The sequence below is a fragment of the Sitophilus oryzae genome, unplaced genomic scaffold (assembly GCF_002938485.1).
Source record: "Sitophilus oryzae breed Bouriz unplaced genomic scaffold, Soryzae_2.0 scaffold_1436_pilon_pilon, whole genome shotgun sequence".
Classification (NCBI taxonomy): domain Eukaryota; kingdom Metazoa; phylum Arthropoda; class Insecta; order Coleoptera; family Curculionidae; genus Sitophilus; species Sitophilus oryzae.
In genome coordinates, this window is record NW_022146100.1 from 5,694,446 (window position 1) to 5,720,620 (window position 26,175).

The 26,175-nt window shown below is 34.5% G+C and overlaps 2 protein-coding genes across 2 annotated transcripts; one reads left to right on the plus strand and one right to left on the minus strand.

The window, feature by feature from the left end:
• Nucleotides 1-3,155: 3,155 nt before the first annotated feature.
• On the minus strand, nucleotides 3,156-16,764 carry LOC115876536 (enhancer of mRNA-decapping protein 3). The gene is made up of 7 exons (XM_030892349.1): nucleotides 16,596-16,764; nucleotides 16,320-16,534; nucleotides 16,009-16,265; nucleotides 15,750-15,939; nucleotides 15,397-15,696; nucleotides 14,714-15,009; nucleotides 3,156-3,544 (listed from the first exon to the last, which is right to left on the minus strand). The coding sequence occupies exons 2-7, from the start codon at nucleotides 16,469-16,471 to the stop codon at nucleotides 3,369-3,371; spliced, it is 1,371 nt and encodes a 456-aa protein (XP_030748209.1). The 5' UTR covers nucleotides 16,472-16,534; nucleotides 16,596-16,764; the 3' UTR covers nucleotides 3,156-3,368.
• Nucleotides 16,765-21,828: 5,064 nt separating this feature from the next.
• Nucleotides 21,829-25,883, plus strand: LOC115876537 (armadillo repeat-containing protein 6 homolog). The gene is made up of 8 exons (XM_030892350.1): nucleotides 21,829-22,161; nucleotides 22,269-22,452; nucleotides 22,505-22,742; nucleotides 22,799-23,004; nucleotides 24,807-24,952; nucleotides 25,011-25,130; nucleotides 25,221-25,370; nucleotides 25,438-25,883. The coding sequence occupies exons 1-8, from the start codon at nucleotides 22,045-22,047 to the stop codon at nucleotides 25,675-25,677; spliced, it is 1,401 nt and encodes a 466-aa protein (XP_030748210.1). The 5' UTR covers nucleotides 21,829-22,044; the 3' UTR covers nucleotides 25,678-25,883.
• The last annotated feature ends 292 nt before the right edge of the window (nucleotides 25,884-26,175 follow it).

Genomic DNA, 26,175 nt, shown 5'->3' on the forward strand with positions numbered 1-26,175 from the left:
TACAGGGTTGTAGAATGTAGAATGTAGAATGATATGCCCACTTGCACCGTTTGTATAAACTTTGTTTAAAGGATAAACAGTGATTAACTATAATAAAATATCATACAGGGTGGCCCATCGAAAACGTTCCGCAAGGCATAACAGCCAGAGTAATTTTTTTTCAAAAAATTCAAAAACACGTCGATTTTGTTTGCGAGGGGGACAACTTTTGTCCCAAAAATGATTGCAAAATCTTCAACCCTCTAAGCGGGGGTGTCATCCCCCAGTTTTTTTTCAAATGGGAAGGGGGGTCAAGTGGTACCGCAATGAAAAGGGCTTTCTATTCTCTATTCTTTCCCGCTTCGTTTTTGAAAATCGATAGAGTCATTGAGAAAATATGAAGGATTGAAATTTGAAAAGCTTATTTAACCATTTATCAGAGTAAATGATAGGGATAAATTCCTTCGTCCAATTTGCTGTTTTTTCTTATTATTTCTAGATGTTTATACGCATTTTTTCACTTGCCACAAGGTTGGACGATCAGGTGCGGTAGTTGCTAGATAGCTGTTCTGTGACTTGTGCGTTGAAGTTCTTCTCAATATTGTTAAACTTTTTAACAATTATGATGTACTCAACTGCAGAAAAAGTGGAAATAAGTTCCACCCGTACAAAATTCAGTTGGTACAAGAACTCAACGAAGACGATTTTGACCGTCGCTTGCAATTTTTCGAAACTATGAGTGAACGAGTGGCCAATGATAATAATTTCCTATTTAATGTGTGTTTTTCGGATGAGTGTACTTTCTTTTTGAACGGTGTAGTTAATCGGCACAACTGTCGGTACAGGGCTGAGGACAACCCCAGGGTTTCTCACGAGGTGCACACACAAAACCCTCAGAAATTGAACGTGTGGGCTGGTATTTTTGGAAATTCTATTGTGGGTTCTTTTTTTTCTTCCTAGAAATCTAACAGGTGATATGTACTTGGATTTACTGGAAAATACCATCGACCCAGCCCTAACTGACATCACAGAGAACAATTCTGGATACGTTGAAACCGAACTAATATTTCATCAAGACGGTGCACCTCCACATCACTCTCAAAATGTGCGTAATTATTTAAATAATAACTTTCCCGGTCGGTGGATAGGACGAAGGGGTGTAATTGAGTGGCCTCCCCGGTCACCCGACTTGACTCCTTTAGACTTTTTTTCTATGGGGACACATAAAAAGTAAAGTGTATAGCACTAGTAACCTAACCCGCCTCATTAACCTGCGAAGACGAATTATTGATGTTGGTCGCGAAGTGACCCCGCAAGTTCTTCAGAATGTTCGAGAACGGTTTGAAAATAATTTGTATTACTGTATGGAGGTTGACGGGCAACATTTTCAGCATTTGCTTCATTAATAAGGTAAGTTTTTTTAGTTAATTCAATTTATGCGTTTTTTTGCAAAAGTACTTTTCAAATTACAATCCTTCATATTTTCAAAATGACTCGACCGATTTTTAAAAACGAAGCGGGAAAATATAGAAAATAGAAAGCCCTTTTCATTGCGGCGCCACTCGACTCCCCTTCCCATTTGAAAAAAGTTGGGGGATGACACCCCCGCTTAGAGGGTTAAAGATTTTGCAATCATTTTTGCGTCAAAAGTTGTCCCCCTCACAAACAAAATTGACGTGTTTTTGGATTTTTTGAAAAAAAATATACCCTGGCCGTTATGCCTTGCGGAACGTTTTCGATGGGCCACCCTCTATAGTTAATCACTGTTTAGCCTTTAAACAAAGTTTATACAAACGGTGCAAGTGGGCATGAGTGAGAGGGAGGGTTAAAAGGGGTTAAGTTAAGGTAAAAAACAACCCTTCAATTAACCCTGTATAATAACCAAATACAAGAGTTTATAAAAAATTGAGTTTATGATTTAAAGTTGATAAAATTATACAGGGTGGTCCGAACTGTATTCCGGAAACTTCGACAGAATATTCTGCTGATAAAAGTAAGTAAAAAAGTTCATATAATTGTATGTCCTAAAATGCCTAGTTTCGGAGAGACATGGTGTAAAAGTTTAATTTTTATTTCGATTTTTTCCAAATAATTTCTGAAGTAACGTCAATATTTAGATAAAAATTAGTGTTTGGGAGTTTTTTTACATGAGAAATTTGATTTTGATATCAATATGACACCTACTTGTAGAGGGCGCCACCTGCATATTTTTAACCGGTTTGAAGAGTAATAACTTTTCGTCAGTACCCGTATAAAACTACTGACTGAAAAAATAAATATTTACGACATTTACTTTACTAGAAACTTACTTTTATCGACTACTCTACTAGGAAAAGTTCTCTTGATAAAAATCGCTACCGAGTAATGATTCTCGATATATTTGGAATCGAAATTATCAATACCTGTCATCATTGACATAAATTAAACCATAAATTTTAAATGATTTTGTGTCAAAAGTTCAACAGAAACTCTTTTATCATAATTTTTTCGATGAAAAGTTTATATGATTAAATTTAAAAGAATAAAAAGTTCCCAAAATTACCATTTCAGTCAAATTTCAGTCCTAACCTAACTCAACAAGTTTATTTTTTGTAATAATGACATGTATTGACTATTTCCATTCTAAATATCTTGAGAACGGTTGTTCGTAGCGATTTTTATCAATAGACGTTTTTTACGTAAAAAAGTCATGGAAATGTATGTTCCACTCAGTAGTTTTATACATGAACGGACAAAATTTTATTACTCTTCAAAACAGTTAAAGCACATGTAGGTGGCGCCCCCTACAAATAGCAGTCATATTGACATCAACATCATATTTCTCATATCAAAAAACTCCCAGAAGCCAATTTTCATCCAAATATTTGAAATATTGACGTTTCTTCAGAAATTATTTTGAAAAAATTGAAATAAAAATGAAACTTCAACACCTTGTATCTCGGAAACTAAGCAATTTAGGACAAACAGTTATACGGAGTTTTTTACTTATTTTTCTCTGCAGAATCTGCTGCCGAAGTTTACGGAATACAGTTCGGACCACCCTGTATACAGTTTGCTAAAAAAAATCATTAAAATAAAAAAAAAATATACCACCTTAAACTTGACGAAAAAAATTCTGTTGCGTTTTTGTGCATTTGAATCTATTTAAAGAGCTATAAAAAATAACAACACAAGAAATTATTTAATCCTCATTTTATTGATAATGAAAATATTTATCACAATTCTATTTGTCGTCGTTTCTGTAGATATATAAAGTACATAGAAATATAAATATCTGAAAAAAAATTATCTGTTTTAATAAGCTAAAATTCGAACATTTTGAAGCTTAAAAAATAATGTGCTTTAAATTGAATTTCAGCTGCCTGACCGATAAGAACTGAAAATAATCTTCATTCGTTAGGGTGTAGAGGTATTGTGTTTTTTGAACCAAATGGACTCTGGTATTTGATACCCACTTCGTGGTATATTTCCACTGGGAAGGCCAGATTTGTTAGGTACAGCTTGCCATTACTGGGCGAATGAGGTAGAGGAAGCACAGGCAAGAGAGATATCTTTGGAAAAATGCCTAAAAAGAAAAATTATATTCATATACGGGGTGCACACCTTTCCAACAAAGATGTAGAGGGTGGCGCCTCATAATACTCCGCCGAAGCTCCAAGGAGAACGGTGGTTTATATCGAAATGAAATTTTGGCAGCGTATGTAGGCTAACTGAAAGCATTTTATAAAAATATATAGAATTATACAGGGTGTCCCCAAAAAAGTTACACGTCAGAGTTGTGTTTTTTCTAATGGAACACCCTATATACAGGGTGGCGCACCTCATTCGCCTCGGTTGATTATACGAAAACGGAAAGATGTAGAAACAAAATATTTTATGGGTATATGTGGGGAGGCAATGTGCACAATTTAAAATTATTTTGAAATATACAGGGTCTTTCAGAACTAAGATCCATACCAAAGTTAAATTTTTTCTTATGGAACACCCGGTATTTTATTTCATTTTTGGATTTCTGGGCACAAAAAAGGCATTTATTATAAGGGTTAAATATGTTTAAAATCTTTAGTTTTTGAGATATTTAAAGATATTTAAATTTGCATTGCTACAATAGAATAGGTTATTAACACCCTGTACATTACTTTTCAGAATTAATTCTTGTGCTGAGTTTAACGGTAAAGAAATAAACTTTACTGAAAAATGACATTGCTTCCTTAAATTTATACACGGGTATCAAAAATTGCTCATCTATTTTAAGGATTTATTTTATATAAAAACTTCGTTATTTGAAATATAACACCCTGTATTTTTTTAAATAAACCGAAGCAGATTCAAATGCTCTTTCAAACTATATTAGGGTTTCCTATACCTATCTAGCTCAGATTTTGAATAAAAAACGATTTTTAAATAAAATTGCAATCAAGATGGCTGGTGTCGATATTGAAATTTTCTAGTGACAGTTAGTAACTATTTTCAAACTCTACATTAGTTTATGGACATTATTATTTATAATTTATAACAGTTTACTTAGATTTACCTACAGTAGTATAATAAGTAAGTATTCATTATTTTTTCAAGAAAAATAAAGCAGTATCTGCTGGCAGAACGAATGGGTATGTTTGTAGTGATTTTATTTTGTGAGGAAAATTGCTTCTTGGCCTCAAGAGCTTATGCTCAAAGGTATCCAAAAATAGGAATCTTCCTGATAAGCGTTCCTTTGAAAAACTACTTGTTCTGTTTCGCAGAGCTGGTAGTGTGGTTTATAAAAAACCTGTTAGGCAGAAACCTGTCGTTGGAAGTGAAGAAAGTGAATTTGCCGTAATTGTCTCTTTTATAGAAAATCAATATATCTACAAGTCATCGTAAAATAAATCAACGAACTACTTCTTCGTTTTTCTTGATAGAATAATAAATACATATTTAATAAATATTATTTATTAAACTATTGTAGGTTGTATACCAACTGGATCCTTAAAATATATCAGCAATTTTTGATACCCTAAATAAATTTAAGGAAGCAATAGCATTTTCCCAGTAAAGTTTATTTCTCTACCTTTAAATTCAGCACAAGAATTAATTCTGAAAAGTAATGTACAGGGTGTTAATAATATATTCTATAGTAGCATGCTGGGGCTAAATATCTTTAAATATTTAAAAAATATTATTTTATTAAACATATTGTAGGTTGTATAAATGCTGGTATCAGGAATACAAAAAATGAAAAATACCGGGTGTTTTAAGAAAAAATATAACTTTGGTATGGATCTTAGTAAACACCTGTATATTTCAAAAGAAATTTTAAATGTGCACGACACCCATAAAATATGTTGTTTCAACATCTTTCCGTTTTCGTATAATCAACCGAGGCGAATGAGGTGCGCCACCCTGTATTAATTTTTTCGGATCCTAGGAAAAAATGAAGGTGAGTTTTATTAAAGAAGCATATACTTATCTAAGGATTTTGACACATGATAAATAATACTATAATTTCATAGAAAATACACGTCTGGCTGTCATTTACAATCACGAAAGCCCCGCCAAACTTCACATTTTGTGAAAATGAAGAGTAAATTTTAAATTTCGATGATAGCTGCCTAAATTTTAGTTGACTTTATATAGCCTGATATTTAATTACAATAACCATTGTATGATAAACCAAATTGAAATATAACCCGAAAAGTTATACAGGAATGTGGATACAATGGAACGTTAGTCACTTTTAAAAGCAAGTTACTCCTATTTTAAATGGAAAACCCAGTATATTTTTCCGGTATTCAATGGGGAATTTATATATCTTCAAAATATTATTAAGGTTGCCTACCCCTCAGACAAAGAGTTTCCTAGATATTTTAATTTTTATGATTTTGCGTCATAGATCTTTATTATTTGAAAAAATCTAGGGTGGCTGTGTGATATACCTTTTGTTAATTTAAAAAAATTAAAGATTGTAGAGTAAACTACTCAACGGTAATAAGAAAAGATACACGTTTAAAACATATTTTAATTATTACAGAATTAAAACTAGATATAAACCTATAATTATGTGGCAAAAATTAGCTAGATGAAATCAAATGCTCAAAATGCTTCCTTTCCTGTTAACTGCATAAAATAATTGTCTTTTCAAAAGAATATTTTTATTTTAAAAGGCATATGTGGAGTTCTACCTCAAAAAGTAGCTACAATAATTTCTCTCATGTTGTCGATAATAGTTGGACGAGTTTTGTAAACACTGTCTTTAACATATCCCCATAAAAAAACAAACTAGATAAAATCAGGAGCATTTAAGTATTCTATTAATTCTGGTGAATGTTGGTGAATGCAATGTGCATTCACCAACTAATAGAATTATAACAATTCTCTCTGATGTAGGATAAGTTTGCATTTGCGGCAAATTTCTGAGAATTTTTTTTTGTTTTAAGTGACACAAAATGATAACTAGTTGTTAAAGTTGGACTAATTAGACAGCTATGTTGAAGTAATGTCAGACATATCACAGCCACCTAGATTTTAGCAAATAATAAATATCAACTCAAATAAAAGCATATAAATGAAAATATCTAGGAAAATCTTTCTTTGAGGGGTAGGCAGCCTTAATAGTATTTTGAAGAGACATGAATTCTCCATTGAATATCGAAATAATATACTGGGTGTTCATTTAAAATAAAAGAGCTGCATGCTTTTAAAATTTATGCTTTTAAAGGTGGTTAAATCATGTGCATAGAGAAGGTTTCGTATGTTCTCGTATGTACTACTCCATTCCAGTGAAGTTTTAATTTGATTTTAAAGTACAATAGTTAATTTAACTACTTATTCTTACTCGAACGAATGAATCAGGTACGCTGTCTATTCTTTAATTTAAAATTGTTAAGGTCATCTGAGGGCGTTAAATATCAAAACCTTAGGTTTTAGTCGAGTCCACGGGTATGCAACACTGCCTTTTCTTTTCTACATGCTCGTCCTTAGATGTATACGGTGAATAAAGGTATTTGCAAAGCTGGCCCCTGGTATATTTGGGAAGTCTGGTAGAAATAGCAGTCTATAGTTTTAAAAAGTGCTCTGATCTCAGCTTTGGGTTGTAACAAAACAAGGATCTTTTCCCGTAAATCTGAACAAGACTTGAATCATCCGTTCCGGATGAGTATGCCACCCTGTACCATCGAGTCCACACGCCAGCTTCGAATGGCCAATATTGCAATGTTGTTGTTTAGCAGGGCTTCTCTCAGTTCAATCAGGGTCTTCCTAGATTCCTCTGGACATCCGCAAAGAATATATTATTTCATTTGCGCATGCTGCAGAGTTCTCGTTGATTCAGAATCGTTACACAATAACCCGAACCTTCTAAAAAGTACGTCTGTATCTGTGCCATAAAGAAAGGAAATGGACATCTCCGAATCAAATAAATCAAAGCTGCAGTAGAAGCACGGTCCCAGAATCGATCTTCTATTTCGCCTTGGTATGTCACCAAACACTTGAAATGGACTACCCTCGGTTTTCCTTTTGGCAATTTTCTGATAAAATCGATCTCATTAATCCTATTCCTGACTTTGTATGACCCTTCCCACGAGGATTGTAGTTATAGCAGATAAAAAACGACGGTCAAGGTGATTTGTATAGCCACACCAACTTGAATGGTTTGTATCTCCATGCTCATTTTGAAATTAATAGTAATGTTTCTTTATTCGGTCACTAGCACTTAAAATATTTAAATTGCTCGCTGATGGATGTCGTCCATTCTTTGACGTAGTGTGTACGATCATAATCTTCTCTGGCGAGCTCTTCTCCCGGTCGGCAACCAAATTTTAGATCACAAGGTAGGCGCACTTCCCGTCCCATAACGATGCTGGCTGGAGTGTGAAGAAATTTGTCCCAGTCTCTTTTTGGTCAGAGACTACTTTGGCCAGTTAACGGTTGATAGTTCTGTGTCAATAGCGTCACAACCATCCCATCGGAATGTGGATTTAGAACAGTCGTCCTGGTCTTTGCGGATGTTCAAAGACTTATAGAACTATTCGAACAGATTTATAACTAAAGTTTCTTTTGAAATTTGAGCTGAATGAAGCTCCATGGAATACACTGCCCTCTGCCACATCCATTCGGCTTTAACAAGGGCATCAGCAACGGCTACGCTTCTTGAATTTGGCAACGCGTTAGGCATAGAGAAGGTTTCGAATGTTCTCGTATGTACTACCACATTCCAGTGGGACTCGATCTTTCGTCTCCGGAATGAATCAGCCACGGTGTCGATATTCTTTAATGCGACTGTTAACATTCATCTGAGGGCATACTTATAGTTAGGTTAGGTCGAGTCCACACGGGTCTGCAACACTGCCCCTTCTTAGGTACATGCTCGTCCCGAGATGTACACGGTGAATGAAGGTTGCAAAGCTGGCCCCTGGTATATTGAGAAGTCTGGTAGAAATAGCAGTCTACAGTTTTCTCCCGATCTCAGCTTTGGGTTGTAAATAGCAAACAGCTTCTCGATTCCCGTAAATCTGAACAAGACTCAATCATGTTCCATTGTACGCCAACTCAAACCATCGAGTCCACACGCCAGCTTCGGGGATGGCTAATCGTGCAATGTTGTTGTTTAGCAGGGCTTCTCTCAGTTCAATCAGGGTCTTCCATAGATTGGCGATAAGTCCGCTTATCTATTACCATTTCCACTGGGCCCAGGTACGATTTACGTCTCGGCGAATATCATTGTCGGTTCTTCCCAAGACGCTTGGTCTCTGGCCTGTCGTTTTTCTCAGTTAATTACTAAACTTAATTGAACGTCACTGGTTTGGTCATTTGCAAGATCTTCGGGTTGCACAACTATCAGCGAACCATCAGTTGCACGGAAAAGAGTTTCTCTTTGATCTTCTTTGGTCGAGCTCGATTCTCACTGCTGTTGTATCGGGCCATGAAATCGTCAAAGGACATCTCCTGCCCTCAGGGGATCAAAAACTGCAGGTTCTCACGGTCCCAGCACGATCTTCTATTCTTAACAAGGGCTCAAACATTGAAATGGACTTGTCGAAGTGTTTCCTTTGGCAAACTTCTGATACGGTATTCGACGTCATTACACCTATTCCTTTCTTCGTTTGACCCTTCTTCCCACGAGGATTGTAGCTTCGGAGATAACCCAATGACGTCTTTTCTTGTATAGCCATTCCTGGTTGGTATCCAGAATGCTCAGCTTGAATGTCGTAGTGTTCCTTTATTCGGTCACTAGCACTTTGAATATTTAGGCGGACCGTTGCTGATGGAGGGTAGCATTCTGGGCGCACTAGTCAGGACCTTCTTCAATTTTCGGATCACCTCGTAGGCGATTCTGAGTCCCAAGAGAAACGCCTCTCGCCTGTAGATTCTTGGACGGATGAACGGTAGGCCAACAGGAACAGGTGAAGAAATTTGTCCCAGTCTCTTTGGTGGTCAGAGACTACTTTGGCTTTCCACTGGTTGATAGTCTCTGTCTATGCGTTCAACCATCCCATCGAGATGTGGATGTAGAGCAGTCGTACCTTTCTTGCCACCAGACTTCACAGACGCTGGTTCGAACAGATTGGTCTCTTTAGTTTCTTCCGGATCTGAATGGGCTGCTCCATGGTTCACCAAACCTGCAGATCCATTCTTTAACAAAGGCATCAGCAACAGTGGACGCTTCACGCTTGGCAACGCGTAAGTCTTCGACCCATTTGCTGAAGTAATCCATTACTACCACAATGTATTTGTTATCGTTCGTCTCCGGGAAAGGACCAGCCACGTCGATCGCCTTCGTCTCCTTTACTGCCAACATTGTACTTGGCGCATCAGGGGCTTTACCACGCTTTTGTGGCTATCGATGGCTGCGCAAATGTCATCTTACACCAGGCCCCTCACATCTTCTTTGCAGTTCACCCAGTAGAACCGTTCACGGAGCTTCGAATGCCAAGGTCTTGGTAACACCAAGATGTCCACCGCTGGTTCCATTGTGAACTTCAGAAGACTTCTTCGGGACCCTTACTTTGAATGACGATACTGCCTTCTTCTTCTTAGCAGTCCCTCCAGGACTCCTCGATCACATTTCGAAGTAGTCCGTTATCTATTATCAACAGAATAATACTCCCAGTATTCATTTTACCTTCCAGGCGAACCATCTGCAAACTTCTTCCCAGCGTTGGTCTTTGGCCTGCGTTTTCCAGTTAATTACTAAACCTAATTCTGGGTCACTGGTTTGATGTAATTTGCAAGATCTTCGGGTTGCCAACTATCATTAACCACAGTTGTTCTTAGGTTTAGTTCAAAACCTCTGCTCGGGAACAAAGCTTACAGTCCTTAGCGCAAGGTCTTCTGGAAAGTGCGTCGGCATTCCGATGGATTGCCCCAGCTCGATGTTCTGTGTCGAAGTCAAATTCTTGTAATCGTTCAATCCATCTAGCTACCTGCCCTTCAGGATTCTTAAACTGCAACAGCCATTTCAAAGCAGCACGGTCTGTTCTTAACAACGGCCTGATGATCGTTTTGGTCGCGCCCGTATCCAACAGCATGGTCCGTAACTCTCCATCCACGAAACCATCCACAAAAATGCTGTTGAGCTTGTGTTGTAGTGATGCGACTTGAGCAGTTTTCGTTGGAACCTGTTGGGTACTGCTCCCATATGTGTCCCTTTGATTCGACACTTGGCGAAACCAGGTCCACGTCTTTTTCTTTACAGTGACTTCTTACGTGTCCTGCTCGGTCCTTTCTTGCCCATGTACTCCTCCATGAGTTTCCGTACAATGCTTTCCACGGATTTGTTGGAACATTGGTTGACCGCCCGTATTCTCACTAGAGACCGAGAACTTTGTTTCGCGGCCTCAAATTCTAGGGCACGTGCCAAAGCATCCACCAAGTGCGTTGGGTAGGCTAGAAGAAGCGCTTGCCTTGTCTCGCTGTCACGTAAGCCATCGGAGAATGCCTGTACTGCCAATCGCTCCATAACATTCTCGGGTGTAGCAGGGTACGCAAGGCGAACGAGGCGGGCTACGTCGGTATTTTGAATTTTAGCGCGTCAACTGCACTCGTCTATTTATAACTGCCCTCTTTAGGCCACAGCCGCCGGCTTTTATACCGACAGCTAAAGATCTCTAGAATAGTCCATAGATCGTTAGGTGCATAGAGAAGGTTTCGAATGTTCTCGTATGTACTACTCCATTCCAGTGGAACTCGATTCTTCTCGAACGAATGAATCATTACGGTGTCTATTCTTTAATGCGATATTAAGGTCATCTGAGGGCGGGACATATAGTTAGGTTAGGTCGAGTCCACACGGGTCCGCAACAGTATTATTTATCATGTGACAAATTTTCAAATCCGGGAAAATAAGAGCAAAAATTTTGTAATTTTTGCAATTTTCAAGAGGCCACCAGACTCATTTGCCAATTTCGTAAAAAGCCAGACTTGATTTTGATTATAGTTTATGAAGTATCAAATTATACGTTAAATTTCAAGCAAGAGATGGATTTCAAAAATCTGTCAAATTTTTGCATGCAAATTTTCAGCCAGACTGACTTTCCACCGCTTGGGATGTGCCAGACTGTTATTTCTATTAAGAAAATGATTCATTTTAATAGATGTCAAACATTTATGACAGGAAAAATAAGTGCACTTTTTTATTTTATTTAGAAAACCCTTTGAATAAGAAGACTAAGGACGGTGGGCGGAAAAAAGCACTCTAGGGTGAGAATCCTTGACAGTTCTGTTTGACGATTCATTTGACACATTTGAAATTGATTTCAAATTTTATGGATTTGTCAGTCTTTACGGAGCTTATTTTATGTTATTTATTATTTATTCTACTACTGATAGTTGTATAAAGGTAGTAAATCTAGATGGAAATTGTGGCAGAACTTAAATTAACAGTGACACTATCGCGATTTATCGAAAAAGACTCTAAAATAGTTGGTTGTGTAGCGTGCGGTAGATCTCGGCAAAAATCGAGTGAAATAATGGAACAACTTTTCGCTAGTAAGTAACTATATAATATACATACGTGTAGTAAACCGATCATTTATGAAATTCACTTAAATTAACTAATTATATATTTTTTCTTGCATTTTTGCTTTTATTTACTACTTGTCAAAGATTAGATGTCAAAGAATTTAGATACGTCAATTTGATTTACCAGATTTACCTGCTTCGGTAGCGTAGCGGATGTTTGTGTTAATAAATAATTATTATAAATTATTTATTTTTATTAGAATTATATATTTTTGTAACAATTTTAATAACTACCAACATTTATTCACAACGTCAAATAAAACAACATATTATTGAGTCTACCTCACGTCTACCCTACATCATAGTTTTACATTTTTTAAATAAAATTAGAACGGCACTGATAAACCGGAATTTAAGTCGGCCATATTTGAGGCCCATCGCGATAGACCTAAGATTTTTGATATGCTCCTTCCTTAGTCTTCTTATTCAAAGAGAAAACCCATCCAAAAATTTTACCAGATTTTCAAATTGTCATTTAATGTCACCATCCAAACAAACTAATATACATATAGTCACCCACTGGGAAAATAAGTACACTCCTTCACTGCCTCCTGTCTCTTGTGAACTATAATATAAACATTAGTTAAGATAGAATAAACTGAAAAGGTATGAAAAAATGGTACATAATCATCATTAGATACTTAATTTTTTTTACAATCAAATTTAATTTTTTTTAAATTTGTAGTACGAAGTTCAATGTTTTCACTGCAAACTAGTAATATTGTTGGAAATTTTTCAAAACCATCGAGAATCAAAATCCTTTATAGATATCCTGTAGTAGTTTCTAAATGTTTTTTCATCGTTAATTCTCATTTTTAACATTTTTTAAATATTTCACATGTTCCATTGTTTTATGTATTTTACTTTTGTTGTTTTTTTTATTAATAAATAAACAGCAACAGATCGTCTTCTACTCCAAAAATAAGAGGATTCATCAATTACACAAAAATATACTTATACAAATAAACCTATAAGGGCCAATTTTTCCAATATACAAGATGGCCCGAACTGTATTCCGGAAACTTCAGCAGCATATTCTGCAGATAAAAATAAGTAAAAAAGTTCGTATAAATATATGTCCTAAAATGCTTAGATTCGAAGATACAGGGTGTAGAAGTTTCGTAAATATTTGGATAAAATCTCTGTAATAATTTAAGTTATGTAAATATTTGGATAAAAATTTGAGAAATTTGACATTTGATGTCAATATGTCACCATGACTCTAGAGGGCGCCACCTACATATTTTTTAACTGGTTTGAAGAATAATAACTTTTCGTCCGTACCTGTATAAAACTACTGAGTAAAAAATATACATTTACGACATTTTTTATGTAAAAAAGGTCTCTTGGGAAAAATCTCTACGAGTAATGGTTCTCGAGATATTTGGAATCGAAATTATCAATACCTGTCATCACTGACATAAATTAAACATGTTTCGACTAAATAGTTATTAGACTGAAATCATAAATTTGAAATGCTTTTGTGCCAAAAGGTCAACAGAAACTGTTTTATCGTTATTTTTGCGCAGAAAAATTTAGGATTAATTAAAAAAAAATTGCCCGAATTTATTATTTCAGTCAAATAACTACCTACTCAACTTGTTTATTTTTTGTCAATAATGACATGTATTGACTATTTCTATTCTAAATATATCTTGAGAACGGGTACTAGTAGCGATTTTTACCAAGAGACATTTTCTACGTAAAAAGTCACGGAAATGTATAATTTTTCACTCAGTACTTTTATACAGGTACGGACAAAAAGTTATTACTCTACAAAAGAGTTAAAACACATGTAGGTGGCGCCACTTACAAAATGGATGTCATATTGACATCAAAATCAAATTTCTCATGTCAAAAAACTCCCATACACCAATTTTCATCCAAATATTGACGTTACTTCAGAAATTATTTGGAAAAAATTGAAATAAAAATGAAACTTCTAGACCCTGTATCTCCGAAAGAATTTTACGACATACATTTATATAAACTTTTTTACTTATTTTTATCTGCAGAATATATTGACGAAGATTCCGGAATACAGTTCAGACCACATATTGGTTACCTATACCTGGTATATACTTGCTTTGTAGAACCGGCCCTAAATAAAACTCTTTAATCAGGTGACATTTTCAACATGTGTTTAAAAACAAAAATATCCCTAGAATTCATTGCGAATTTCGTTGTTATATGAACTACGTAAATAAAAGACGGAATTATTTTGCGAAACTCGCGAGTCTTATTCCGCAATTCGCGCGTATATAAAGCTCCTTTTTCACGAAAAACACCGTTAAATAAACTAATGAGAATATCTTTATTTATGTCAATACTAGGGCACAGACTAGGGTTTCTAGTTCCTCAACCTTTTTTATTTCTCTATTTAAAAGACATGAGTATGCTGATCAGGTGGCAAAGTACAGACCGTGCAAACCACCCCTAAAGGTACAATTTTTTAGTTTTTGTTAAATGTCCCAAACACGGCCAACTTTAGCAAAAAATTGCTAGTTAACTAATCAAACTAGAAATTTTTAAATGAAATAAAAACTATAAAATTGTACTTTAGGGGAGGTTTGCACTGTCGGAGGGGTGAGGACTTTTAGTATGTTAATCTGAACCACAATGGCCAACTAACTACAAAAATTTAGTCAAAGGTGATTTTGTTCTACAAGCCACCTTAATTGCTGGAGTATTTTAAATGGTTTTATAGATATAATCCAAGGTTATCTAAACTATTTACCAGGAATTCCGCACGATGGCGGATCTAACGCCAACACAGGGGCCTTATTTTTATTGATCCATTCGGCCAGCAATGGGTAGCTCATTGGTGTTTCTGTATCTTCACAGAGGGCGCATATTATCAAATCGACGGCCTGCGGAAGATCGGCGATGTTCGTTACTGTCCGATTTCGCGTCATAGAATACAATGCCAGTTCTTTTCGTATAGATGTCGCCTCTGAAGACACATAGTAAAGCACTGTACGAACTCCGTGTGACGTCAGCTGACGTGCTGCGTTCGCACCTGCCGCCCCTTGTCTATAAAAAATTTAAATAAAATCAAAATTTAAACCTCATTTTTTATAGAAACTTCATAGTTCAAAATTTAAATATTCTGTCAAAGAAATCAAAAAGTTCTTGATGATTTTCCTTCTCTATGTTTGATTAAATTCAATCATACATGTTCTTAAGAATTTAGAAGCTAAGAACAAAAACCTCTAAATTTTATTTTAAAATATTGAGAGCATTCACTCTAATTTTTTAGGATTTACTAATTTTTTTACGATTTTGAGAAAAAATATACAGGGTGCTATATCTCTACACTAGATTTTAATGTAAAAATATATTTGAATCACTCTGTAGATATAGATAAATTAAATTGCAAGTAATCCTAAAATGTGTACTAAAATGCACAAAAATACATACTGGTGGGGCCCACATAGTACCACCACTGTGGGCAGCTGATGAGAATTTGAGGGATTTAATCTATGACTCCCTCCAATTAAGTGAATTGAAATCTCAGCTGCGGCACTACCAAATAGTTCTATTTGTCTCTCAAAAGTAAGTCCTGCCTTTCCTGCAGCTTCAAACAACTTCTTCTTCAGGGACCTCGAGATACAGGGAATAATAAGGCCATCATCAGTAACGTACTCGCAAAAATCTTGCTTAGGTACAACAATTTGACGGAATGAAGTAGGCTGACTTGCTATAATATTTTCGTCATGTCTAAAATCATCAGTGTTACAATTTTTGTTTTTATAGGTTTTGTATAAAACTACCTGTATTTGGCAACCTTTTTGCTATCTGCTTGTCGAATTACATCAGGTTTTTGGGCATTAAGCTCATCCCAGATAGCTTGTTTATCAAACAGAGCTAGATTTTTTTCAAAGTCAAAATCTTCTTTTATTTGACTACCCACTGGAGATCCAAAGCATTCCTCATCTTTCCAACCTTTCATCCATTTTCCACCTAAAATCAAAATATCTTCATAAATAGTAAATACTACCTATTAAGCAATTTTTATCAACATTTACAAACCTTTCAGACTTCTTTTATTAGGTGTGTTATTCTTAAATGACAAAGACAAACTCTCGTCCATTTTTTTACTTAAATCTATGTCAATAGGTTTGCTTTTTCCATAAACTCCTATTTGTCCTTGCTTAGGAACTGAATCTGATGTGCTATATGATCTGTGAGCTCTTTTTGCAACTGGTTTGGCTACTGTTACAGTACTGTTTTCTTGAGGTTCATCTATTTGTTTTTCAATTAATTTTAGGTCCACAATGTCACTAGCACTGTTAGAAAAAGAAATGAAACATTCAATTTGTAATCGAAAAAGTATGACTTACTTAATTAAGACTTGTCCATCACAGGGAAACCCATTACAAAAAGCTTTTGTCAGGGTAATTTTAAATGGGTCTGCTTCTGAGATCTCTCCCTGATAAGTTCCTAAGTCATCTACGCATTTTATTGATACCATAAAGCCTATCCACTGTGCCATTTTTTTACAAATACTTATAGCACAGGAACAATAATTAAATATAAACTGTATTGTATAAATGACCTACAAAAAAGTGTACCTAAATTATAATCTGTGTTTATTGATACACATCTGACGATCTTACTTGTACTTTATTAAAGTAATTGAGAGACGATATTTTGAGTTTTATATATCTTTAATTAATTAAAAAAATATATCAAATTTGAATCATCTCAATATGGAAAAAAATATTGGTTGTGGTAAAGGTTGTGGTTGTGGTGGTCGTGGTGGTCGTGTCAATAATCAGGGTTGCCAACTCGCTAAAAGAACCTAGACCTAGTTAAAGGTCATTTTAAGGTCTAGAACATCACCACCTGGAATCAAGGCTATTCAACATGATATGGGCAAGGCAAATATGGCGGCGAAGGCAGCGCATTATTAAATTGTTTATTATACCTTTAACCTGAAAAGCCGATAGTGGTTTCTCCTTCCGATTGCATACCAGAAATAATTAATTATAGTGTGTTGTGCTTCTGCAACACGTTTGTTTAGTTCTTAGTGTTCAGTGCATGGTGTGATGAAAAAATTGTGATAAAATAAGAGTGTAATAAAAATCCAAACCAGACATTCCACATAGGGAACTTCAAACTTTGGGGTTGTCGTACTCCTGTATTATTAATTATTTTAAGGTAAGAACTGGAAGTATTTATCAAGATATTACACCGAAATAAAAAACCTTCATCGCCAGTCTTTATAGTACCTACTTTATAATGGTTACTTACAATAATCAAAAGATTAAGCCTTTTACAAGCTCTGCTCTCAATTATAAAGAATAGGAAGGGTTTCTGGTTTTATATTCCCCAAAAATGACGAGCTTCGTAAAAAATGGTTGACAGCTATTAAAAGGGATAATTTCACTCCTACTCCTACTAGTAGTTCTCGGGTAAGAAGTGCATTAAATATGCCTCAAAAAAGCCAATGGTCTCAAAGCCTCTGTTACCCTAGTGAGGATGTAGTTATGGCTACTGCTTACACTTACACTTACCTCACTATAAGTAAAATATTGGAAGAAGAATGAAGCTTTTTACATAAAAAGGATCACACAAAGGTATTGACAACATTGACATTTGAAAATATAAATGGCCTGGGCCTGGATGTGTCTTTTTTTAGATCACTGTAGGTCACAATTGCCCCTCACATTCGTCAGAATTTATTGTTCAATCAAGGTTCAATCCATCTTGTTCAGAATATCCAATATTTTATTGAAGAACTATGCAAAAAAAGGAATGACGTTTTTACCACAAAGACAATGCCCTATGTAAAGAGAAAGAGTAAAGAAAACTAAGCTAAGCGCATGGTTATTAAAAGGTAAGGTCTCTGGGTAAGGTTGTCTCGTAACTCGATCCGCCCTCTGGATCCGCCATTATTGAAAACGTCATCCTATTACGTCATAGGAATGATACCGCTCATGGATAAAGGGATAAAAACTGCTCACAATCCGACAGTGCATTTCCGAATCGATATTCATTGTGTACTTTATTGTTTATAGTGTATGGCGTCAATAGTTTTCGGTTGTTTGATGTGTGTTTTCTTTATTGTATTGTCCATTTATCTCTCTTTGTCGGATGCATTTTATTTTCTATTCCTTTTATCTATGATTTTATACGTTCAATCTACGTCAGAGGGATGCTATTCCGCTTCGCTTCTATTGGTCCAAAAGTTACGAGACAACCTTACCTTTTAATAACCTTGAACTAAGCGTAAGTTTTACTTACGAACCCCCAAAAAGGTTTTTTTTTCTATATAAAATCTTGAAACATATATTATATTTTTTAGTTATCCTCGCCCATTATAGTTCAAATTTATTCGCATTTGTGTAATGCCGCAAAACATAGAAAAAATATTCCATATTTTTTTATCCAAGCCAGTGTAGTTTATAATTCCAAGAGCATTTACCAAGGATTTTACTAAGACAAGTAAATTCCTATACTGTCCATAATAGTATATATTTATCAAACGTTCAGTAAATTCTAAACTATCGTAGGTAAGCGTTTGCAATTGAATATTTAGTTTATTTTTTATATTGGTATTTTCTGTCATATATTTCTGGTTATTTTTTTCCGATGATTTTGAACACCCTATATATGCTACCTCAAGTTTGAATTAACCTAACTGATTTTCTGAGAGAGCAGACCTATTTATAAAAAGTAACTAACTGATGTTTTCATAAAAGTAATAATACAAAAAAATCCATATTTATGTGGAGAACTTTAGACTCCCTGTATATTAAAAAAATAGTGAAATATTACTTAATCTAACCCGACATTTGTGTAAAAAATGTCTATTTGGAAATAAAATAAAACAGGTTTTAAAATACGCGCCCAATAAAGCACTTCTAGCTCCGCCATATTGGAAAAGGTTGAATAGCCTTGTGTGGAGGTCGTGATGTCGTGATTCGTGATGCCTAGAATCCCTAGAATCGCCTGTATGTTTACGTAGAATCTTCGAAATCGCGTTAAATCAGTCTCGTCACGTGATGATAGCCCTACCAAAAGGTTGAAAAATAGGCGATAACAGAGAATACGGTCGAGTCGGCCTACAAACACGTACGTTTACGTACGCATGCGCATTTCTTATATTTTTATTTTTTATACACATAAAAGATTCTTTACGTCTACGTGCCAGCAGCGGCCGACTCGACCGTATGCCGTTGTTCTCTAACATTTCTGACAAAGCAAAATTTCAGTTTCAATATCGCCTTAGCCAGAGAATAGGTACATTAAAGAAATGCTAACTTCATGTTAAAAAATGGAAACAGACGCCACCTGGTGTCGCCTGGCAGTACTAGCTAAATTGAGGGGAATTGAGGGCGGGGCTTAAAAGAGGGAAATTTAAAAAAAAATTGTAAGTATCACTGACTTACTGTTTAAAGTTAATAAACATATTTTTTATTACTTTAATAAATTTAATGTATTAAAAAATATGTCTATTAACTTTACACAGCAAATCAATGATATTATTAAAGGCTTATTATTTTCAGAGAAAATTCATAGTAAATAAATTACACATTAGTAAACAATATCATTTATTTTTTAGAGCTGCGATTTATATTACAATAATATTGAAATACATATATATATATATATTTTTAACAATGAAAAACAATATCCCGGAACCTGAAAAAGAAAGATGATCAATTAATGACTTAAATTAGTTCAAAATACATTTTGCAAATAACTAGTGAATTGGAAAGATAAACATACTATTAAAAAGACATTTTAGTAGTATATTATTATCTATTTACTGATAATACATAAGTATATAATAGGTAAATAACATGCATAAGGCACTATGATACAACTACCTGTATCATGATAATACACTAATATCACAAAAAATATATGCTAATTTAAATTCCTTTAATGATCTAATGAAACACTATCTAGCCTCAATGCACGCCATTCCAAAGGCAAAAAAAAGCTGTTATACCAAATAAATATAAGCTGAATAAAACATAAACCAAGCCAATGTGCATAAAAAACCAAAAAATGCATCAAAAAATACTTTTATCAGATCATACCCTTGGATATATTATGTATTTTATATATCGCACATCTTGTTCAAAAGTTTACTAACTCAAAATAGAGAATATAGAGAACATTGTCAGAAGTAAAAGAAAATTTAAGTTAAGGCATTATGCTCCTTTTTGCATATTAATGGCCAAATAATATAATGTTGATTTAATAAAATTTTACTGGCATCCTTCTGAGGTATAAATCAGATTAAAAGGACATTGTTTTTGTAATGATTGTTTGTTTTGTAAACATTTTTTGAAGACAATACAGTTTTGAACGGGCTGTGCGATATAAACAAGGATCTTACTATTATTTGAGGTTAGAAAGTATTTAAATAACATAAAACATAATCAAAATCATTTGTCATCATAAATTATAGAGGTACTTACGTGTTTTGATATTATTATCAGGAAATAATACGTTTAGTTAAACAGGTACGCTGCCAGGCAAGTTCTATCGGCGGGTCTTTGCAAAAGTTGAAATCTAAAAATACAAAACTACGTTTACATCTTAGTTGTATTTAGGAATAAAGTATTTGTGTGTAATTTCTGACTTACCAGTTAACTGAATAATCGCATTAAATACATCCAAATGGTAATTTAATATTGTAAAAAAGCAAAATTGTTTTAAATCACTTGCCAGGACAGCCCGGCCAGCTTCTTTGTTGGCAAAATGGCCGCGGCAGTGTTGCCAGATGGAAAAAATAAAAAGTGGTATCGAGTATTTAAAAAAATGGTATTTGACTGAAAAAAAATGGTATTTTTACTTTTAAAGAGGATCTTAATATTTTTATAATTTTGATACTATGATTAACCGTGGATTAACCCCAAACCAAACGAACCTCAATTTGGTTGAAAACATCGTAGCTGTTGGTTGTCACATCAGTTTTGAACTCTTGCGCAAGGCATTTAAATTTTTTTTAACATTTTATTTATGCAAAATAATAATAAAAGAAATAGGTATAATTAATAGCGTTTTTCGTTTTCCTGTTATTACCGATTCTGAACCGTCCTAGAATTGTGATGCGTATGCGCAGAAGGAAATATGAAGACATTATTTCATTTGCGCATGCGCTGGAGAGTTCTTGGACGATTCAGAATCGATAATAACAGGAAAATGAACAGACCTAATATAATAATAAGGTAATAGGAACATTTTAAATAGATAGGTAACATAAAATATATTATTAATAATTCAGCATTAATAATCTACATATTTGGCTCTGAAAATATAGGTAAAACCATAGACTTAGAATAAAATAGGTAAAACTTTTCAAGAAATAATACCTATAAAAAATAATAGAGATATGAGATAGCCTAATAGAGATGTGCTTCATATTTTTAGTAGATGTGGAAAACTAGATTGGTTTGCATTAAAAAGTTTAAAAAATGTAGATCGCTGGGATTCTAAAAAAATGGTAGAAAAATGGTAACGTCTTCAAAAAATGGTAGAAAAATGGAAAATGGTATACTCAAAATTTTTGCAGGTATCAAGGAAGAAAAAATGGTATAGATACCATTTAAATGGTATATCTGGCAACACTGGGCCGCGGTATCATGATTTAAGCAATGTGAGTGACAAAGAAAGCCAATTCCTGGCAGATGTTGCTTTCTTTGTCGTTGGTCCTGGCACGTTTAAATTTGACTGTTGCCTGTTTTCCCATACAAGTGACACCCCCGTGGCCTTAGCGGATTCTTGCTGTTTTTATATTCATCATGTATTCATCTTCAAGAGTTGGCAACTCTGATCACTCCGTCTTGCTGTCAGAAGCATAAAACAGAACTGTCAAGTGTCAGAAGACGCTCTGCTCATCAGCTGGTCAGTTGTCACTAGTTGTCAGTTTTTGGGTTATGTTTTTATGTTTTATGTTGCTTTGTGATTTTTAGTTTATATTCTATTTTATAATTTTCATCAAAGAAACAACAGAACTTTATTGTACTGTTAAGTTACAAGTTTTTTTTTAAACTTTGAATAGGGCCAGGCGAAGAAACGGGTTGATTTGATAATTTTTTTCCAAATATGGTGTTGGAAATTACCCAAGACACTTTTAATAGTGCTGTAAAAGAAAATGTTGAAATTCTGGGGCTCACTGAAGAAGAAGCAGTGGAAGAGGCCGTTAAGCAGTTTGAATCGCAGGTAAGTATTGTTTAATTTCATTAATACCTACTACTAAATTACTTTCTTTTGTCATTTGAACAAAATTTTTTGTGTCATACATTATCATTACCCTGCATAATTTTTAGGGTGTTGATTTGAGTAAAATAATAAAAGAATCAATGTCTAAAGCGGAGTTTAACGAAATCAGCGAATCTGTTAGGAAATTAGAAGAGTTACAGAATTCTAAAAAGGCTTCGGATGCTTTAAATGAAACATTAACAACTTTAAGATTAGAATGTGAGAAAGGACTTCAGCATAAAGTTGAAGCAGGTGGGTATTTTTTATTTTAAATATATAACTTTTTAATATCTAATTATTTCAGGGAAAATTGGAGCTTATAATATACTTTTGAATATCTGTGAAAATAACACTGATAAAAGTGTAGAAGCAAATACTTTAAGAACATTGACAGCCTTGATGACCAAACAACCTGACTTGTTAGATGATAGAGGTGTTGCTTTCATCATAAACAGTCTAAAAGACAAGCAGCTGGACTATGAGATTGTAAGACTTCTTTTCAGATGGACTAAGGAATGTTGTGTGATGCATGAGAAAAATAGGTGATTGAAAATCTGTTTGCTAGAATATTAGTTTTCTAAATAACTATTGTTCTTAGGCAGCTTATTTATGATGCCCATATTTTGGATATTCTTAAAGAATATTTGAAGGAGCATGTTCCCACGGAATTGATTAGGGAAGCTTTGTCAGTGTGCAGAGCATTGGTATTAGATGATGATGTAAGAGTTGAGTTTGGTAGAGCACATGAACATGCTAGAGTTATTGCTAGTGAAACTCTTTGTTCTCTTATGGATTTATTAAGCAGTAAGTACATATAAGTACTGTATGGTAAAATAAAACGGCGTCAGCTATGGCTATTAAATGAAGATTGCTGTCATTTTATATGGGAAATGTCATTCATTGTCATTTCCCAGTGAAATGGATGCCATTTTTTTTTCGATCACACATTACAAGTAGAGGTACATTATAAGTAGAATAGAAAACAAATTTCTTGCAGTAAAGGTATATAATAAAATTATCTAAAAATTCTTGCCACTTAACTGCAAACTGCAAAAAAGCCTTTTACCATCCTTTTACTATCGATAGTTGCGCCTCGGTGGTACGAAAGTACTACCATTGCACGCAGGCCGCTATCTTCCGTTCGGGACTTAATATCTAACCGATACTTTCCGACAAGTCGGAATTAACTATCTCTGCGCTGTGGTTGTCATTTTGTGGATCTCCCAAGCTCTTGTCCGAACGGGAGATAGCGGCCTGCGCAATGGTAGTACTTTCGAGTGCCGAGGCGCAACTTATAGTACCAGGAATGGTAAAAGGGGCTTTTTTCAGCCAAGCCGAATTAAAAATAGAAAACAAATTTCTTGTCCTAAACGTATTAAAATAGAAAAAATTAATTACTTACCGCTGTGTTTGTCTTAATACGCGTGTTTGTCATAATGCGGATCAATCTGCTCACTACCGGTTTCGAGCCCTACTCCCATCAGGTCAGAGCTTGGGAGATCCACAAATGACAATCACAGCGCAGAGAGTTATTCCCGACTTGTCGGATCGGGATGGCGTTCAATGTATCGGCTTTCGTACCACCGAGGCGCAATATCGATAGTAAAAGGATGGTAAAAGGCTTTTTTCAGGCAAGCCAAATTATAAAATAGAAAACAAATTTCTTGCAGTAAAGGTATGTAATAAAATTATATAAAAATTTTTGCCACTTAACTGCTAATATAGAAATTTAATTCTACGCTGTGTTTGTCATAATGTGGATCAACCTGCTCTCACTACCGGTTTCGGAGCCCTACCCATCATCAGGTGAGCTTGGGAGATCCACAACTTAATGCTTGAAAAAAAGCCTTTTACCATCCTTTTACTATCGATAGTTGCGCCTCCGTGGTACGAAAGTACTACCATTGCACGCAGGCCGCTATCTCCCGTTCGGGACTTAATATCTAACCGATACTTTCCGACAAGTCGGAATTAATTATCTCTGCGCTGTGGTTGTCATTTTGTGGATCTCCCAAGCTCACCTGATGATGGAGTAGGGCTCCGAAACCGGTAGTGAGAGCAGGTTGATCCGCATTATGACAAACACAGCGTAGAATTAAATTTCTATATTAGCAGTTAAGTGGCAAGAATTTTTATATAATTTTATTATATACCTCTACTGCAAGAAATTTGTTTTCTATTTTATAATTTGGCTTGCCTGATAAAAAGCCTTTTACCATCCTTTTACTATCGATAGTTGCGCCTCGGTGGTACGAAAGTACTACCATTGCACGCAGGCCGCTATCTCCCGTTCGGGACTTAATATCTAACTGATACTTTCCGACAGGTCGGAATTAATTATCTCTGCGCTGTGGTTGTCATTTTGTGGATCTCCCAAGCTCACCTGATGATGGAGTAGGGCTCCGAAACCGGTAGTGAGAGCAGGTTGGTCCGCATTATGACAAACACAGCGTAGAATTAAATTTCTATATTAGCAGTTAAGTGGCAAGAATTTTTATATAATTTTATTATAAGTAGATATTTAGTGAACATTTCCTATTACTTTAATTTGCATAAGTTCAAACTGTGTATGTTTTATAGAATATTGAATTATATTATTTTTTAAGAGTTTAGAGGTGAGGAACTGTTAAATTTTGATATACTGTTAACTCTAACTTCTTTGATGGTTAGAACAGAGTTTTGTAAGAAAGTTGAGGATGCCAATGGTCTAGAATTGATTAAATCGGTTATGCATACATATAGTCATAATGAGGTACAGTATTCAATATTTTTAATTGTTTAAACAATATATTTGTAGTATGTGTTTTTAGAAAATTGTCAGGCAGTGCTTTAAACTACTTAAATCTTTAGCTGGTAATGATGAATGTAAAGTTCATATAGTTCAGCATGGTTTTGTTCCTGTGATTATTCAAAGTCTGACACCAACAACTGTAAGTAATTAAATATTGATCTTTTAAACTTAATGCTTGGTATTTATAGCAGAACCTTGTCATCTACAATAAATCTATTATTTTTTACAGTATTGTGCTACTACAGTAACAGCTGGCTTGTCATGTGTAGCAGCCCTAACGTTAAGAAGTCCAGAAAATAGTAAAGCTTTATTTGACCATGGAATTACACAAGTTATTATAAACATAATGAAACAGCATGCTGATCAAAAAGAAGTTCAAGTACGATTTTAACTGTTATAATACTGATTTTGATTGTTCAAGAGATTAGAATATTTTTGTATTGTAGAAAACTGGAAGTTGGGCAATAAGAAACATGGTATCAAGAAGCAAGTACCAATGCAAGACTTTTCTGGATTTAGGTGCTGAAGAGGTACTGCAAAAAGCTTTAAAGTCTTTTAAGAACATTGAATACGACATTAAAGCTGCATTACGCGACTTGGGCTGCAAGGTCAAGCTAAAAGAAGAATGGACTGGTAAAGGGGGAGCCTTGACCACTGGTCTGACCAATTTGAATGTTGATGACTGAATTGCCAGCTTAGTCTAACATAACTTAATACATTTTTATATACCCTATGCAAGGAAAAAAGTTATTTAATATAGTTTAAAAAAATTAAATTAACTGACGTAAAAATAGAGCTTTAATATTTAATACTTTTATATAATTTATCTATTTCGCTTTTGTACCCATTTTATATAATATATTGACAATGCATTTCTAATAAAATATAAAAATAATATTAAATGCAATTTTATTTTAGATTTATTGGCTAGATTTTATAGATTAAAAATTAAAAAAATATATAGTTACATAATTTGACATCATAAATTAAACAGATTATAATATTGTAAAATAATAAAAGCCAAAAAATAAATAAGAGCCAAGAAAAATCTACCCTAAAAAATATTTTATAAATACGTATTATATTCTGTTATAGTACATCTGATTATCCTCAAATGTTGAAAAAATGCATCTTTATAAAAAATATCTTTTAAATACACTTGAAATATTTAAGCAACTTTGCAA